Source organism: Raphanus sativus, chromosome 8 (genome assembly GCF_000801105.2).
Source record: "Raphanus sativus cultivar WK10039 chromosome 8, ASM80110v3, whole genome shotgun sequence".
Classification (NCBI taxonomy): Eukaryota; Viridiplantae; Streptophyta; class Magnoliopsida; order Brassicales; family Brassicaceae; genus Raphanus; species Raphanus sativus.
The window spans coordinates 10192485-10210875 of record NC_079518.1 but is presented as its reverse complement, the minus strand read 5'-3'; the positions used below and the strand labels follow the sequence as shown (position 1 = coordinate 10210875).

Here is an 18391-nt window from a genome sequence, read left to right as displayed (position 1 = left end):
CCATGAGATGAATTTTTAATATACAGTTAGTTGGAATTAAACATGATTAAATAGATATATGTCTTCTGATGTTTTCTGAAATATATTTTTATTTTAAGTAACAGTTATTATTTATTTATTTTTATTTGAGAAATAAATGTTTACAGACTGTATGTAACTATAAAGAGTAAGCTAATATTATTAGGCAAAGATGTAGGATGGATCATTTTATCCCTTGTGATAACGATGTCCGATACATTGGCAAACAATTAACGGTCATCGATAAAATATAACAAAAGCTGTTTTTAAAGAAAAGTAAAGAATTGTTATTTTGAAAAGGGAAACTGCTTATTGGCTGAGCTCAGAAGAGTGAGGCAGTGGCAAAGAGTTAGAGAAGACGCAAGCTTTAAAAAAAAAAAAAGATTTGATCTTCTTCTTCTTAAAAAGAAGATATAACGCACTATCATTTCTATTTCTCTCCTGTCCACATATGCTTATCTTCTCCTCTATATATTTTTTCCTTCAATCTCTGTGCGCAACGGTGTAAAGCGATAGGGGTGTAGTTCCTGTTTCCGACTGGGAACTGAAGGAGGTGGTGCTGTTGCTGGTACTGATTCTTCCAATTTGGTCCTGGTTCGTGTGCTCTTTGCCTCTTTCTAGTAAGTTCGTTTTTCTCTTTTTCTTCTCCCAGTTCCTCTGTTTATTTTAGTGCTTTCAAATTCCTTTCTCACTATTGTTGCTTGTAATATGACATGTTTCAGATCATGGTGTCGTACGGTGCCTTGGCGGTGACAATGGTGGTGGTCGTGGTTACAGTGCAGTGGTTGGGTTGCAACTTTGCAGAAGGGTATCCGGAAGAAGACCTTGTGGTGAGGCTTCCTGGTCAACCAAAAGTCTTATTTAGACAGTATGCAGGTTATGTCGAGGTTGACACCAAAACAGGCCGTAGCCTCTTCTACTACTTTGTGGAAGCAGCCACACAACCTGAGACCAAACCCTTAACCCTTTGGCTTAATGGAGGTTTGTATGTTTTCTTCTAGCTTTGTTTTTTTTGTCCTGTAACTTTTGGCTATATACTGAATTCTTTTGTATAATGGTTTATGATCTTTAATAAAACATATCTTTTTTTTTTTGAAACTGGAATAAAAAATAATAAAACATATCTTGCTTGTTTGTTTCTGACTTTTTGAGTATCAGATATGGTGTGAGTTATGGAAATTGAAGTTGTTGTGTCTTACAGGTCCAGGTTGTTCATCAGTTGGTGGAGGAGGTTTCACTGAGTTGGGTCCATTTTACCCAACAGGAGATGGTCGTGGCCTCCGCATTAACTCCATGTCTTGGAACAAAGGTTTTATAATATTTATATAAATACAAGAGAACTGTTTGATTCTACCTGCTTTTATCTGATGCTTTCTTATAAAATAATGTGTAGCCTCGAACCTGCTTTTTGTGGAGTCTCCGGCAGGAGTTGGTTGGTCGTACTCCAACACAAGCTCTGATTACAACACCGGGGACGAAACTACTGGTAGAAAAAGAAAACTTAAAATACCATTATTAGCTTATATTAGAATATTTACAAGACTTATTCCTTTTTTTTTTTACAATACTTAATTCTTATTTTGACACGTTTTGTATATGAACAGCAAAAGATATGCTTGTGTTCTTGATAAGATGGTTCAGCAAGTTTCCAGAACTGAAAGCTCGTGACTTCTTTCTCACCGGGGAAAGCTACGCAGGTATGTTTGATCCATCATGTGTTGATGTTTTGATGTCATATCAGAAATATAACTTTATTAGTTACTGTCTTCTGTTTACAACACACTCTTGCAGGACATTACATACCTCAACTGGCTGATGCTATACTCAACTACAACATACAGTCAAAAGGGTTCAAGTTCAATGTCAAAGGCATTGCAGTAAGCAAAACAATCTTCTTCTTCTTCCTGATGTTTCAGCAACTCTTATTAACTCTTTTTTTTTTTTTTTAACATCTGATTATCAGATTGGGAATCCACTTCTAAAGCTGAACACAGACTCTTCAGCTGTTTACGAGTATTTATGGTCGCATGGCATTATTTCGGATGAGCTTAGACTCCGAATCTTCCGGCAATGCGATTTTAACAATATCCCAAACGCAAGCAACGAGTGCTTCAACGCAATCGCTGATGCCAGCGCCGTTTCCGAGTATGTCGACGTCTATGATGTTCTCCGAGATCTATGCTACCCATCTATTGTACAGCAAGAGCTGAGGCTCAAGAAAATGGTCCTTTCCTTTTCTTTTTTCTTTTTTTTTCCTAACCAACAAAATATTTGTTCTTCATCTGTCTCTGAAAATGGTGATTCAGGCTACACACATAAGCATAGGCGTAGATGTTTGTATGACTTACGAAAGGAAGTTCTACTTCAATCTCCCAGAGGTCCAACACGCTCTTCACGCCAACCGCACTCGTCTGCCTTACGAGTGGTCTATGTGCACCAGGTAATTAAACACCTTTTCTATCCTCTTTTATTTTCGTTTAACATTAATTAATGAAGAACTTTTTATAACTGATTGGTATTGGCCTTTTTTCACACAGCCGGGTAAATTACCGTGGCATTGACTTGAACATCTCCATGCTTCCGCTTCTTAAGAGAATTATACAGAACAAAACTCCTGTTTGGATTTTCAGGTAAGAACTCTCTATTTAAATATCCTTTTTTTTTTCTATAAGTTTCTTTACACCCAGCTTTGTCGAAATTGCAGTGGCGATCAAGATTCTATAATTCCATTTCTTGGTACAAGAACCATCATACGAGAACTTGCTCATGATCTTAACTTCAGTACCACACTTCCCTATGGACATTGGTACCACAGAGACCAGGTAATAAAGTTCTCTACTCCCACTGAAAATCAGCAGAAGCCAATTTCCCCTCCTGATTGCAAACTTGTGGTTGTGACAAACAGGTTGCCGGCTGGGTCACTGAGTATGGAAAGCTATTGACGTTTGCAACAGTGAGAGGAGCGGCTCATATGGTTCCCTATGGGCAGCCCGCACGAGCTCTCCATATGTTTAGTTGCTTTGTGCGTGGACGAAGATTGCCCAACAACACACATTACCCCGACGATGGGTAAAAAAGAGGAGATGTCTCTTTAATAAAAAGGAGTGTTTGACTTTGTTGGATAAGTTTGGATTAATAAGTTTCCTTTTCTTTAATAGTGTTGTGTTTATCTATAAAGAATAGAAAATATGATTTGTGTGATTCCTAATAGGTTTAGGATAGTGTGAGTTATATATATGAAGATGCATTGTGTTGTTGCATAACATATTGTGTGAGTGATTGCTTTGTGATTGAGCTTTGATATTTGAATAAACAAGAGAAGGACTTCTTGTTATACTCGGTGTGATTCTATAGTGTTGTTATTTAGAAGTGTTGCTTTCCTACAGTAGCTGAACATATCTCTTTAGTCTTAACATCTCCTCCTCTTTAGTCTTACCACGGTAATAAGTTGTTATTGAGCAGTGTTGCTTTTCTACAGTAAGAGACCCCCTATGACTAACTAATCTTACTTTAATAAAAAAAATTTGGCTGATATGTCAGACAAAAAGATGTTGATGTCTTAACCAATGAGCACATCATATTGAGAAAAACGTTGACATTATGTATTTACGGTGGAAAAGAGAGAACTTTCCTAATCTTTCTATATATGATTTGGTCATGTCAAAAAGCCACTGTCTAAGCAAAACTGTGACAACTCTTTAATGGTGGTGTAACTCTCTTTGAAGCTAAAACACGAAGAGGCCATAGAACACATCAGGAGGCAAATCCCTTTGGAATGGTCCGTTCCTCTCCACCTCCATATTCAAGCGATAAAATGTCACAAAGAAGCCACTGATATCATTTATCTTCATCACTTATCACTTCACGAAAGATGAAACAGCGGATCTCACTGGATCAAGCCATGGATGTGGGGAGCATTTTGAACCATCAAATACACATATGAGCGAGTTGCTCCAAACTCCGAGACTCTTAAATTGAGATCTGAAGACGCTGAGATTTTGCTGATGTCTTTAACCAGCCTGAAGCGGCTCTAAAGAACCCCATGTTTTCCCAATCTTCAGTTTCACATGTAGAGGGACTGAAAGCGACATAAATCAACAAAAGTCAACATATAAATATTTATATGCATGACATGAAAAAGAGCATGGTATATGACGAACATACCGAGAAGTGAAACCGCATTTTCCATGCTGGATTGCAGCAACATTGCAGCTTCTTTTGCGTAAGAAGGATCAACTTCCAGCACGAGTTCATCATGTACCTGCATAATGAATGTCCCATTTACTTTAATGAGCTATTATATAAGACAATATGAACAAACATTAACTTGCAGGAAGCAGTATACAAAAATTAACAACTTAAGAAACAAAACTCAAACAATATAAAGAGTGGACAACTCTCACCTGTAGAAGAATTCGGCATCGTCCCTTCAACATGTGAAACCTAGTTTCAGTTGAAGAACTAGATGCTGCAGTATTAACATCCTCAGAAATTGCAGAATATATGTTTATCATTGCAATTTTGATTATATCAGCAGCAGATCCCTAAATAAAACAAACAACCAGGTAAAAAAATTATGGTCTAATTAAACAGCACAGCATAACATAAAGAGAGAGAAACAAAGGTCAGACCTGGCACACGGAATTAACAGCTTGCCTTTGAGCCTTAGATTTCTCTTTGGCGTTCCCATATTTAATCTTCAACAAGAACCGCCTTCTTCCCTTGAGTGTCTGAATGTATCTGCATATCAAAAGTGTTCTTGGATTTGTAATTATAATTATCTAAGTGTAATTTTTAGTGTTAAGAATTATTAATGAAGATAAGTGTAACAAAGCTCACCCTTTTTCCTGGCAAAAGGAAACTGTTTCGTTAAGCCAAGACGTGACTGCAGGGAAAGAACTTTTAAAGCTTCTAATTTTCTCCTTGGCTTCATCTGAGCTGCACTCAAGCTGTTCAGCAAGCGTGTTGGCACCCATTCCGTAAAGAATTCCGTAGATCAATCTTTTGGTCTGATCTCTATCATGTGGACCAACAGAATCCTCGGTCTTTCCAGTCCATTTTGCAGCTATCATTGTAAAGACATCACCTTCTGGCTGACTGAGCTGTGCAATCAACGAGGAATCTCTAGAAAAATGTGCCATAAGTCGCAACTCTATCTGTGAATAATCTGCCGTCAAGAGTAACCAATTCTCCTGTGGTGTAAAAGATATATCATATTGAGAGTCTTCATAAATGCATTCACTTGCAGAACTCGTTTTAGAGATACGTCGTGTTGTTGGCTTGAAGATCAAAGACTCAAAAACTTTTAGAAACAAAAATTTACCTGAGTAGGAACAAAGAAATCACGTGCATTGATTTTGCAGCGGTCAGCATCTGAATTTACTTCCTTTCCACTTTTATCCAATGCAAACTCTACTTCGTGCTCAACAGTCTGCAGAACAGCAACATGTTGTTTAATTTGTGCATAAAGGATAGAATGAAAAGAAGGAAAAACATAAAAGAATTTCATACTTGGAGATTAGGCTCTTCTATGGAAAGCCGACCAGTTGCTGTCGACGTTTGAAGCCAGTGGCCATGCAAAGTGTACCTTTGCGTGCTTAAGCGTAGTTTAGCAAGCGAACAAATTGATCCAAGTGTAGAATTTAAGAGCTTTGCCAAAGTTCGGTGCTCTTTGATAATTGGGACAACAGGATGCTCATTCCTGGGACAAAGTCATAATTCCAAGTTCGTGTCAGACCAAAATAGAATCATATTAACTAGGGGAAATCTTATTCTTAATATCATAACCACATGCTCTTTATGAAACTTGCTGATAGTTCCTCCTCAAAAAGTATGTTAAAGAAAAGCAATTATGCCTTTGGGAATATACCTTAATAGATCCAAGCAATGCTTATCAGTACTCGGATGAAGTTTCCCTTTATTGTGGTTTTCCGGTATGGGCAACTTCAGCTGTCGAAACAGCACATTTGAAATATCAGCTGGGCTGTGCAATGAAAATGTCATGCCAGCTAACTCAAATGCTTTCTTCTCAAGGGACCGCAGTTTATCCCGCAATACATTCCGCGCCCTAAGACATCCCTCTATATCAACGCCTATACCCCATAGCTCCATGTCTGCAAGGACATTGACCTGAAACACAGAATGAATGCATTATGATGCCGGAAAAAACAAGTAATCAGCAGATGGCTGCTTCAACAAATAGTTTCATATAAATGTTTGACTTTGAGCATGACAAGCTGGATGCTGGTGCAGTTAGGATAAACCTCATTAAAAAACAATATAAAGGGGATATTACCAGAGGCATTTCAGTGGTTGTCAGTGCTTCAAGAAGTTCTTCGGAAACAAGGATCTTCCAAAGAGCTGAGCAAAGGGCTCGCGTTTGAGCAACTCGTCTGCAGCAACCGTTGTGGGCAACCCTTCGGATCTGGTTCCTCCACCTGCCACTGCGATTTGCAGCTTCAGCTGCCTCTGGGGACAGTCTTTTCTTTACCTCCTACAACAGTTTTAGAAGTTTTTAATGAACAAATATACTAAATAAGTATGAGCTAAATCTGTGAGTGATGATAGGCTAACCAAGAAGAAATAAATAGATATTTACACTATGGTGTTTTTCTTGTTCAACACAGTCATCAGGAGATATATGATATACAAAGAAAAAAAAACATTCAGCTAATAGTCAATCTGGAATTACCTTATCAATGTTTGGATTTGAGTGTCTTTCCTCATCTGGCCAAAGAATCCATGACACGATGCTCATGTCAATGGTGTTGCTTATGCGAACCGGAAGCATCACCAACCAAGATCCATCCACCAACTCATGGTCCCTGGCCACTTCTGCAAGATTCAGGCGAGCGCATCTTTGGATTGAAATGGCAGGACTCTTGAGAACTTGAATCTGGTTTTTCAAATTCCACGTGAACTTTCTCGTACTTTCATCCCTCATTATTTTACTGATTCTGTTCCACCTAGATTTAATAACATCAAACATGCTGTGGGTACCCAAAACCTCCTTTTCAAGCTTTTCTTTTTCTTCACATTCCAGATTGGGAAGATCCTTGTTAAGATTCACATAGTACACAGGAGAGCCACTCCAGCAGATTGCAATTCCATGTATCTCATAAGAGATGCGGGAGTTCAGATTTTGTAGTTTATTATAGTGGATATCAAAGAAAAATTCCTCAGCGGATTCCCAGAGCTTCAAGAAAGAGTCAATTCCTCCACAAATATTTCCTGCAGTTATTGGACCCTTCTCACCTGCATTATCCTTATTGCTAAGAGGAATATGGGCATTTCTCATCAATTGCTGCTCAACATTATCCTCATTTCTGTCATCACTAGAAAAAGTACTAACAGCATTAGGACTATCTGTGCCAACTGTAGTTCCTATAGGTTGGATCTGAGGAAGAGGATCGACCAAGTTAACTTCTGATGAAACCCCTAAGGCAGTACCTGCTACGTCCATTGGCTTTTCTCTGTGATTATCCGAGTCAAAGTTTTCACGTTCCATGTGCCCCTCCATGCTTGACTGCCCTGGAATATGTTGTAGTTCATTGGGACCAACAGTGTCTCTAGAGATATCTCTCTCAATAGTTACTTGTCTATTGGGACTCCTGGCTGGAGCCAACGGCAAGGGGTTTGAAAGGTCAGGAACATCCAAACCAAGCGACTTAAAAGCAGAGAACGCAGCAGCCCTCGCCTCTTCTGCTTTCTCAAGAACAATTTTTCGCGCCCCATTCTTGATTTTCTTGGCTAATCCCAAGTGTATCCTTCTCTGTCCTGCACCTTGTACGCCATATCAACTCTAGCACATTAGATAGAAGTGGATACAATATACTTTCCAACAAACGGCCAACTTATCATTCTTTATATAAGCTGGAGAGACCTTAATGAGGCAACGAAAACATAAAAATAAAACTGTCTAAGAAAACTGATTACCTTCTGCAGCCCACGCTGAAGATTCAAAGAGAGCTTTGACAATTTCAGGGATGGATGCTTCAGCTATAGCCTGACATGTACGCAAGCCAGCTTTGTACAATGCTCTAGCTCTTGAACCCTATTTATTCACCACCAAAAAACATCTTTGTCAATAGCACTACTCATATGTTAGTTATAAGTTCCTGGAAGTTGAAAGTACCTTTATATATGGAATGCTAGTAAGTTCAACAATTTCAGCTCGGACACCAAATGAAACACGGTTCTGGAGTTTGGCAACTAAGCCTTCCAGATCATGCCATCCAAGCCTTTCACAGAACACCGAAACCATGGACGAAAACCTTCCAGCGTTCTCCTGTAGCGCTTGAACCATACCTCTAGCCACTTTATAGGCTTCACAAACCTCAGACACAGAAGCTTCCTGCATTTCATAGTTCAAGAAAAAATTTCTATTAGAGGAGTCGATCATCACCCAGGCTTTCTGATATACAAGCAAGTGTTGTCAGCAAACTTTCCGAAATAGGAAATTTCATACAAACCAAACTCTGCAAGAGCCAAAACAAGCAGGACTAAACATTATGAAGTGTACGTGATCGTGCAAGCTTCAACGGGTTATATATATATGAGCCAAATAAGAAGCTTTAGCAAAGATAATAAAAACACAAGAAACAAAGAAACAGTAGAGGAGCCACCTGAACTAGTTTTGACAAGATGAGAGCAACAAAAAATCGTTTGCACACTCGGAGCATCTCTTCATCTGAAAGAATCTTACTGCTCGTTGAACCATGCCGATTGTTACATTCTCCACGCAAATTTTTTTTTACATCTTGTGGTTTCTTTAGAGTGCGCACTGTTGCACCATGTGCCATGCGCATCAGAAAAGGTTCGACCACTCCAACTCTATTGCCAACAGACTGAAATTGTAAAATCAAGTAACAACATCAGCTTACAGAGATCTTCTGGAATTCTATGCCGAAATAACAAGACCTAGGGCTATTCAAAAAGTACTGCAGGACACGTGGAAGGCTTCCACTACAGAAGTAAAGGAAGAATACAATGCCTAACTATTGTGCAAAACATTAAAATTTTAATAAGAAGAATGACACTAAACTAGAACGGAAGCAGAATTAGAGAAGTCAGAAGTCAAATTAGAGAACATAATGCCACATATTACTAGAGAGTACAAGATTACCTGTTCTAAAGGAGACAGTTCCATAAACCGTTCATAATACAACTCCCAGTTTGGTTCAACACCAACATTAATCGGTGTGATTAAGTAGACCAAATGCAAATCAGAAGCCATAACTAGTCCGTCACGTGCTCTTAGAAGATCATCCAGCACAATCTGCAGCAAACCATTAAATACACGTCAAGCTTGCTCACTTAACACTATAAAAGTTAAATTTCAGTTATAGGAAAATTAATTACAAGTGACTCCTCTGGGCAGAGTGAACTGCCAAAAGATCCACGTCCAAGGGGTGTTGTACTGTATAACTTTGTCTCTTCATTCCACTCAAGAAATTTTCTGTGGCACAGCCAGCGAAGGGAATCCTGAGCTGATTTGACAACATCTTGAAAGGGCTTTGTAGAATTCAGAAGAGTACACCTAACATAGCGATTTATATCTTTGGGAGTCTGAACAATTCCACCTGCCACGACTTCTAATATTGCATGAGTCATTCCATTCTTGTCCTCAGATAAACAAGACTCCAAAGGTGGGCAGCTCTCATTTAGAAGTGCCATTATTCGCTTGAGTTCTCCTGGTTTACATATCAACACCTGGAAAGAAATTAAAATTTAGAACAAGAATAAAAAGCCTAGACCACTCCAAACAAGAAGAAAAATGTCTGTGAATTTCACCATGACGAACTGAAACATGAACTATAACATCATTATTTCTAAAGAAATTAAAGGCATACACTTTCTCCTTTTGTATCAATGCCAGTCCGCCCAGCTCGACCAGCCATTTGCTTGTACCTTGTTCCATCAAGAAAATCACGGCCAATCATTGGTTGCCGAAAAATGACTCTCCTTGCAGGCAGGTTAACCCCTGCCGCCAGTGTGGATGTAGCTGTTAAGACACGTACAAGACCTTTACGGTAACAGGTCTCAACTATCTCTCGTTCTTCTACCTGTAGTACAAATATAATTATATGTCCATTTGATCCTCATAAATAATTATCATGACTTTTGTGTAAAATTTACCATCTCACAATAGATTACAATCCAGCATAAAATATAAGCAGTTCAAGAAAAAACATATATAGAGAATAGACTGTGTAAACATACTGTAAGACCAGCATGGTGGTAGGCAACCCCAGAGGGAAGAGTTTCTTCTAGTACAGGATCTACTCCAGATGGAGACCTTCGCAGGGCATCTATAGCAGAATTAATATCCATAAACTCACTTTGTTCACCATCAACGTCTATGGCCACTTTTTTAATAAGCTTTGAAATATGCCTAGCAGTTGATTCACATCCTTTTCGACTCGAGCAAAATATCAGCACTGAGTTGCCCTCTTGAACAACCTGGATTATACTATTACATTTGAGTTTTCCTTCTTGAACCAAGTTTGAGTACATGTTTAATCAGAAACTTACAAAAAATATGCAAGTACTTAAATTAGGACCTTAACTCCCGAAAAGACATTACCTCGTTACAAAGCTCAATGATATGGTCTGGGTCTTTTCCTCCCATATTAGCAGCTTTTGGTATAGTCCTCACAACTTCCATCTTCTTATTATAAATGGTGTTACCAACTTTGATATACTCCTCTAGCGGAACTGGTCGAAACTCTGTCTGATACAGTGCTGCCTTTCAACATGTAAAACCACAATTAGTTTTCTGATATAGAAGTCCGCAATAATTTTACAGAGTTTCAAATAAAAAATACAGAAAAAATTATCACCCATATAAGAAATCTGAAGATACACAGGTCTTCAAATAACGTGTATTAACAATCACGATGAGTATTTCCGTGCAAAATATCATGTTCTTATAATTCCCAGAAACATGCAGGTTTGTATATGAATACACCTATACGTCTAAAGAGAATCATGCAACCATACGAGAGCAGAAAAAAGTAATACATATATCAAATAGTGATTATGTTTGTCTTACTTGAAGCCAGTCAGCAACTGCTCCGACATTCGGCATTGTAGCACTCATACCCACAATTTGTAGGCCATGAGCAGGATCATTCTTGCCACTGCTATTCCCTGAACTCTCACTACTACTAGACTCTGAACTGCCTTCACCGGCAGCATAACGAAGTTTGGTCAGCATAAGTTCCAACAGATAACCCCTATGTTGGTCACCCACCTGTATAAACCATGAGCAGTATGTTCCTTTTAATGCATTCGGAGATAGAGTACGAAGAAAATAAAAGTGTCAGCCAGTTATAAGCTTGTCCAAGATCCATATACACGAGATATGTGAAAACCATACCATGTGTAGCTCATCTATAACAATTATCCCAAGTTCAGACAAACGACCCTCTTCAAGCAAGCGATTTATCAAAGAGTTTGCCTTCTCAATCGTGCAGACAGCCACAGCAGTGCCTTTAGGAAGTGTTCCACCACCCTGATTTCCAAAGTAACTGCGGACTTGCTTACCAAGTGGTTCAAGTAGGGCCTCAAGGTGTTCCGCCTGCATCCAATTGTTATACGGCTAAATTAACAGCAAGTGATGTTATAAAACGTGTAGGATGCGTGGAGTGTATAACAAAACAAACCTTCTCAGCGCAAATGGACACATAAGGTAGAACAAGCAATGCCATTTTTCCAGTTGTTATGACCCGGCGCAGCATCAAGACTTCTGCAACAAAACTTTTACCAGCACTGCACAAATAGCATTATTATTAAATTGAGCATAAATTATTGTCAGATAGAAACCTGCTAGTGAGTTAATAACACTAATATCCTGATCCCACCAAAATGTATGAAAAGAAGCAAACTTTGAATAGGCAGATTCATAAAAAAAAATGAAGATACCTTGTAGAAGCACAATATACCAGATTCCTTTTCTCCAAAACACCATCTACTTGAAGGCACTCGACCTATAAAATTTTACAACGATTTGTATTCAGCTAGGGAAAGAACATCAGAGCCAATAACATACACATAATGACACAAACAGGCATAACAAACAGAATAAGAAGTTCTTCCAGGTGTGTATCAGAAGAATAGATGTAGAATGATATCACTTTTTAATAAACGGCAGAGATTTAAGGAAGTATAAATACAGAACCGAAGGGTAGAGCTGAGAAAAAAATTGCCAATCAGTTCTGTGAAAACTCATGAAACTTAAAAACAATAAAGATAACCAACATATATCGCATGTAAAACACTGCATTTGATGAAATGATAATGAAACAAACGATGCATAAAGAGCAGATTAACTTTGGATGGCATATACTAACTGCAGGCTTCCAACTGATCTTAAACTTTCTAAACTACAAAAGAGAAGCAAATACACACTTATCTATGCAGAGAAGACGAACAATGAAAATATTGGTGAGCTATGTTTTTAAAATAGTTAACAAATAACAGCGTACGCATCAACGAACACTTATGTACCTGCCATGGATAGAGTTTAGATATTCCCTTCTTATTGTATACGCTGCAAACTTCCGAGGGAAGCCAGGTGCTAAGACTTAAACCTTCTTTCTTATGATGAGAGCTTGAAGGAGTATAGCTTTCTTCTGATTCACTAGAATCAGCTCGTTTCCTCATGTTGTTTATCATAGAAACAGATCGTACACTATCCTCGCACACTAAAACTTTCTTTCCTTCAGGTTCTGGATACTTCCTGCCTATCAAACTTTTATTTGCCTGAGCATTATTGGCAATATCAAGAGATTCAAGTCCTTTATTATCAACGAGAACAGATTCAGAGATCGTACTGCTTCCTCGAGTAATGTTATTTTGATCCAATGAAGCACATTGCTCTCGGGTACCTCCATTTGTTTTTTTATCTTGAAACAAAAGTTCCAGATTCTTGACAGGAAGCGGAGATACTTCTTTACCAAAATCTCTCCCATGCTTCTCCCCGACCTTTGAATAACCTATGGAATCTCTATCCTTGACTCTGCTTTCATCTAAACCTAACCTTTTCTTTAAGTTGTCACTGCAATTATCTGCTTTTTGGCTGAATGAAAGAACAGTTCCATCCTGACCTCCATCTTTAACTTCTACGGAACCAGAGTTCTCAATTGGCATTGACAGACCATCAGCAACTAGAATTGCTTCATTCCAGAAAGAATCTCCAGGTGAGAACATTGAGTTACCAGACTTAGGGGTTCCAACAGAACATGATTTGACGGCTGATGCAGGCGTATGACATTCAGTTTGATGAGTCGATGCTTCCAGTGCCTTAGTACACTTCCTCAAGCCCATTGAGATTTCAGCAGATTGATTGCTTGGAATCTGTCAATATATTAGAACAGAGGCGTCAAATAACTGAAAATGAATCAGTTTAGCAGGAACCATAACTGTTTATTCCATTTTACCTTCTGCATAGGGTCTGAAACATATTTATCTCTTTTATCACTGAATGATTCAGGCTTACTACCGAGAGTATATGCAGGTTCATCCAGTGATGGTTTATCTTCGGAATCAAAACGCATCTTGTGAGAAATTTGCATATCTTGATCAAGTAGTGATGAACTGCTTCGACGCTTCCGTTCGTTTGCATTCTGATGTGGAGGTGGGCAAACAACAGACCGCACTTCGCTGCATTAACCAAACAAGCAAAATTTATAAACTCCTCTAAATCTAAGAACGGATATAAACGGATGTTCACCAACCAACTCCTAGATGACAATAGAAAGAATTAAGAAAAATCGACACAATGAAGGCACATTACCTACAATACAAGGACAAGAAACCAGTGGCAAAGTCTCTTAGATCTGAACTATCTTTCTGGTTGGCACAAAGCAAACCATCTGTTGCATGATTTTCAGCCGTAGCAACACCTTCTTTATCCAAGACTTGAGATCCGCCCTGTTTCAAACATCCTTCAACTCCTTTAGAAGTTCCAGCGCTCACAGGCTTAGGCAGGCGCTCCAGATCCAGTTTTTTTGTAAACGCCTCTTGCCTTGCCTGCAACACACTGTTGGTAGTGTTCTTGTCATCCGGGGATGCTTTCAAGTAACTGTCCAAAGTGCCTTTATCTCCAGGAGACCTTTCTCCAGTCACCTTAACGTGTTTCTCATTCCTCCCAGACTTCACATTTGGTGACGGGTGTTTCCTCTTCTTCGAAACATAAAACTAGTGGTACAGTGACAAACAACATAAGAACAGAAAGAGTCAGTAGAAACACACTTTAGCTTCGATATCACAAAAACCCACTTGTTAGTCATTCATCATAACTATCTTCACTGGGGAATCCTTAACAAAAATCAAAAAAAAAAAACTTCAAATTATGAGATTCGCCTAAAATGTGGTCTCGATTCAAGTAATGGGTCTTCTCAATGAATCGAATACCCAACAAAAGTTGATGCCTTTGCATCGATATAGGTCAGATTTCAAACACAAAGTCTCGAAAGTCAAAGTCTTGTGAAACTTTAAGATGTTGCAGCAAAGAAGAGGAAGAAGAAGAAGTAGAAGATCGACATGCGTGGAGAGAAACGGACCTGGTCAATCCGCGACCTAGAGGAATCTGAATCCATGGGGGGCGGCGGAGGAAGAAGAGTAACCGCCGGAGAAGAAAACCCTAGACGGCGATTTCAGCGCCGAAGGAGTGAGGAGAATCCGTAGCGTTTGAATTTTGATTTCCTCCCTTCTATACACAGAGACAGAGTCTCTCTCTCTATTATATTCAAACTTACAAGTTACAATTTTGAACCATAAAGTTTTTGCCTTTTTGGTATATAAATATTTGAGTTTTTTCTTTTCAAAAACAGTTGTGCCGTTGGCGCTCCATGACAGACAGCAAATACAATGGTTGTATAGATTCAACATCCTAATTTACGTTTTTTTCAGAATCCATATCATCTTTTCTTTATTTCACCTATTAATTCAACACATACATAAATTTTACCTCTACAGAAATTTTGTTTAATTTATAGATTCAACATCCTAATTTACATTTTTTCATAATCCATATCACATTTTCTTTATTTTATCTATTAATTCAACACATACATAAATTTTACCTCTACACCTATTTTGTTTAAAAAAACTTCAACACCAAATTTTTTGTTTCATTTTTATAACAATAGCTGTATATTAATTTAAAAATTGAAATTAAATAATTTAAATGTACTGTTCTAATAATTAAAAATGACATAATTTTAATTGAGTTCATAAAACTAATATTAGTAAGTAAAAATAAAAACTATAAGGAAAAATGATAGCTTTATTCTATATCCAAATGAAATGAAATGAATCTCTATTTGTGGATCATTAAAAATGTTAAATTTTGGTATTATTTTTTTAGAAAAATATTTTACAATGAAATAATAAAGTTTAAACTATTAGATGAAAATAATAATAATAATTAAATATAGAGAACCAATAACAATATAACACATGTCAAGCGGACTCCAACTTATTTACTTTCAACAAGTGTATGTTTTTTCAGTTCAACACTCATTTTATATTGGTTTCATCAGTTGAATATATTATTCAACAGGTACATTGTTGATAGTCTTATATTATTTGTGACAAAAATATAAGGGACAGATTGGAAATGTCAATCATTTAGTTAAAACAGTCAAATTATTTCATAGATATATTTATTTTGTGTTGCTAAAAAATATTTACTTTTTGATTATTTTCTTCAAATCTGACTATTTAAATCACCTCAAATATAAATGATAAAATATTTTCTCATCCTAAAAGAAAAAATGTTTTCATCTAAACTATATTATAGTATAGTATATATATGCTTAGAAAAATGAAACAAATAAATGATCTTTTTATAAGTTTGGTTCAACTATTATTCTACAATAAATTATTTCATCAGCAATTTTCAATCATTTAGTTAAATCAGTCAAATTATTTCCTAGATATATTTTATTTTTCATTTTTACTTTTTCTATCATCTGTTATGCTATATATTATTATTTTTCTTTAAAATATATTTTAAATATAAGATATCTTCAATAAAGAGTAATTAAGAATTTTTTTTAAACGTGCAACTCACTACATTCTATTTCTAGATATTTAAATAAGACATAAATTATAATTTAATATCTACGTATGATACGGATTTAAAACCGTGGAGTTGTTTCGAACCTAAATGCTTAATTCTCCAAATTCCAGATGATAGACTATTCATGTCTGGTTTTGTTTTAAAAGCTTAACTCCCCAAACTCTATATGCTATTAGACTATCCATGTCTGGTTTTGTTTTAAAGTTTCTCATTGCTAAAATAAATAATATTAAAATGCTATGTTTTATTTACTTTCAATCCGTGTATTTTTCTTTCAGTTTAACACTCACTTTATTTTGGTTTCAACTGTTGAATATATTATTCAAAACATAGTCTTACATCATTTGTGACAAAAATATAAGAGATAAATTGAAACGGTCAATCATTTAGTTAAAACACCCAAATTATTTCATAAAATTATTTATTTTGTAAAAAATATTTATTTTGTTGATTATTTTATTCAGGTCTGACTATTTAAACCACGTGAATATAAATGATAAAATATTTTTTTCATCCTCGGAGAAAAACTGTTTTCATCTAAACTATACTATAGTATAGTATAGTATATGCTTGGAAAAATGAAACAAAATGTTCTTTTTACAAGTTTAGTTCAACTATTATTCTACAATAAAATATTTCATCAGCAATTGTTATTTTATTTTATTTTTTCATTTTCACTTTTTCTATCATCTATTATACTATATATTATTATTTTTCTTTTAAAATATATTTAAAATATGATATCTACAATATATAATAACTAAGACTATTTTTTTTTAATGTGCAAGTCATTACATTCTATTTCTACATTCTACAGATTTAAAACTGTGGAGCTGTTTCGAATCTAAATGCTTAACTTCACAAATTATAGATGCTAGACTATCCATGTCTAGTTTTGTTTTAAAAGTTTTCCATTGCAAAAATAAATAATATTAAAATGCTGTGTTTTATTTACTTACAACTCGTGCATTTTTTATCAATTCAACATTCACCTTATATTGGTTTCAACAGTTGAATATATTATTCAACAGATTCATTGTTGATAATATTATATCATTTGTGACAAATATATAGGGACAGATTGGTACCGTCAATCATTTAATAATTAAAAATAGCCAATTCTTTCATAGAAATATTTATTTTGTTGCTCAAAAAAAATATTTATTTTGTTGATTATTTTATTCAGATCTGACTTAAACCACCTTAAATATAAATAATTAAAAAAATCATCCTGAAAGAAAAACTGTTATAGTATATGCTTGGGAAAATGAAAGCAAATAAATGTTCTTTTTATAAGTTTGGTTCAACTATTATTCTACAATAAAATATTTCATCAGCAATGTTATTTTATTTTATTTTTACTCTTTCTATCATCTGTTATACTATATATTATTATTTTTCTTTAAAATATATTTTAAATATAAGATATCTTCAATATAGAATAATCAAGATTACTTTTTAAAAAATTTGCAACTCACTACAATCTATTTCTAGATATTTAAATAAGACGTCAATTATTATTTCATATTTACGTATGATACAGATTTAAAACCGTGAAGTTGTTTCAAATCTAAATGCTTAACTTCCCAAATTCTAGATGTTGTAAACCATCCATGTCTGGTTTTGTTTTAAAAGTTTTCCATTGCTAAATAAATAATATTAAAATTCTATGTTTTATTTATTTTTCGGCCCGTGCATTTTTTTCTCGGTTCAACTTTACCTTATATTGGTTTTAACAGTTGGATATATTATTCAACAGGTTCATTGTTGATACTTGATAGTCTTATATTATTTGTGATAAAAATATAAGAGACAGATTAAAACGGTCAATCATTTAGTTAAAACAGCCAAATTTTTTCATAGAAATATTTATTTTGTGTTGCTCAATAAAGAAATATTTATTTTATTGATTTGTTTTATTCATGTCTGACTATTTAAACCACCTCAAATATAAATAATAAAAAAAAATCAACCTAAAAGAAAAATGTTTTCATCTAAACTATACTATAGAGTATAGTATATGCTTGGAAAAATGAAACAGATAAATGTTATTTTTATAAGTTTTGTTCAACTATTATTCTACAATAAAATATTTCATCAGCAATTGTTATTTTATTATATTTATTTTGTTGATTATTTTATTCAGATCTGACTTAAACCACCTCAAATATAAATAATTAAAAAAAAAATCATCATGAAATAAAAACTGGTATAGTATATGCTGGGGAAAATTAAAACAAATAAATGTTCTTTTTATAAGTTTGGTTATACTATTATTCTACG

At 35.6% G+C, this 18391-nt stretch overlaps 2 protein-coding genes across 5 annotated transcripts; one reads left to right on the top strand and one right to left on the bottom strand.

The window, feature by feature from the left end:
* Positions 1-397: 397 nt before the first annotated feature.
* On the top strand, positions 398-3352 carry LOC108819480 (serine carboxypeptidase-like 42). 3 transcript variants are annotated; one of them, XM_056992024.1, is made up of 11 exons: positions 398-586; positions 741-999; positions 1220-1327; positions 1412-1504; positions 1623-1715; positions 1810-1895; positions 1982-2242; positions 2325-2458; positions 2556-2648; positions 2723-2840; positions 2924-3352. In XM_056992024.1, exons 2-11 carry the CDS (start codon positions 744-746, stop codon positions 3089-3091), a joined length of 1410 nt encoding a protein of 469 aa, XP_056848004.1. In that variant the 5' UTR covers positions 398-586; positions 741-743; the 3' UTR covers positions 3092-3352. The 3 variants fall into 3 exon arrangements, with proteins under 3 accessions (XP_056848004.1, XP_018448024.1, XP_018448023.1); XM_018592522.2 differs by having other exon boundaries at positions 398-612; XM_018592521.2 differs by having other exon boundaries at positions 398-638.
* Positions 3353-3581: 229 nt separating this feature from the next.
* On the bottom strand, positions 3582-14778 carry LOC108823127 (helicase and polymerase-containing protein TEBICHI). Of its 2 annotated transcripts, none has more exons than XM_018596398.2 (26): positions 14586-14778; positions 13817-14220; positions 13461-13683; positions 12529-13377; positions 11944-12008; positions 11685-11790; positions 11399-11599; positions 11072-11272; positions 10604-10765; positions 10240-10479; positions 9870-10082; positions 9379-9729; positions 9143-9295; positions 8643-8864; positions 8153-8371; positions 7954-8071; positions 6710-7794; positions 6314-6511; positions 5888-6147; positions 5530-5719; positions 5342-5449; positions 4858-5210; positions 4650-4758; positions 4422-4562; positions 4183-4279; positions 3582-4096 (listed from the first exon to the last, which is right to left on the bottom strand). In XM_018596398.2, the coding sequence occupies exons 1-26, from the start codon at positions 14619-14621 to the stop codon at positions 4029-4031; spliced, it is 6372 nt and encodes a 2123-aa protein (XP_018451900.2). In that variant the 5' UTR covers positions 14622-14778; the 3' UTR covers positions 3582-4028. The 2 variants fall into 2 exon arrangements, with proteins under 2 accessions (XP_018451900.2, XP_018451898.2); XM_018596396.2 differs by having other exon boundaries at positions 6710-7800; positions 14586-14777.
* Between the last annotated feature and the right edge of the window lie 3613 nt (positions 14779-18391).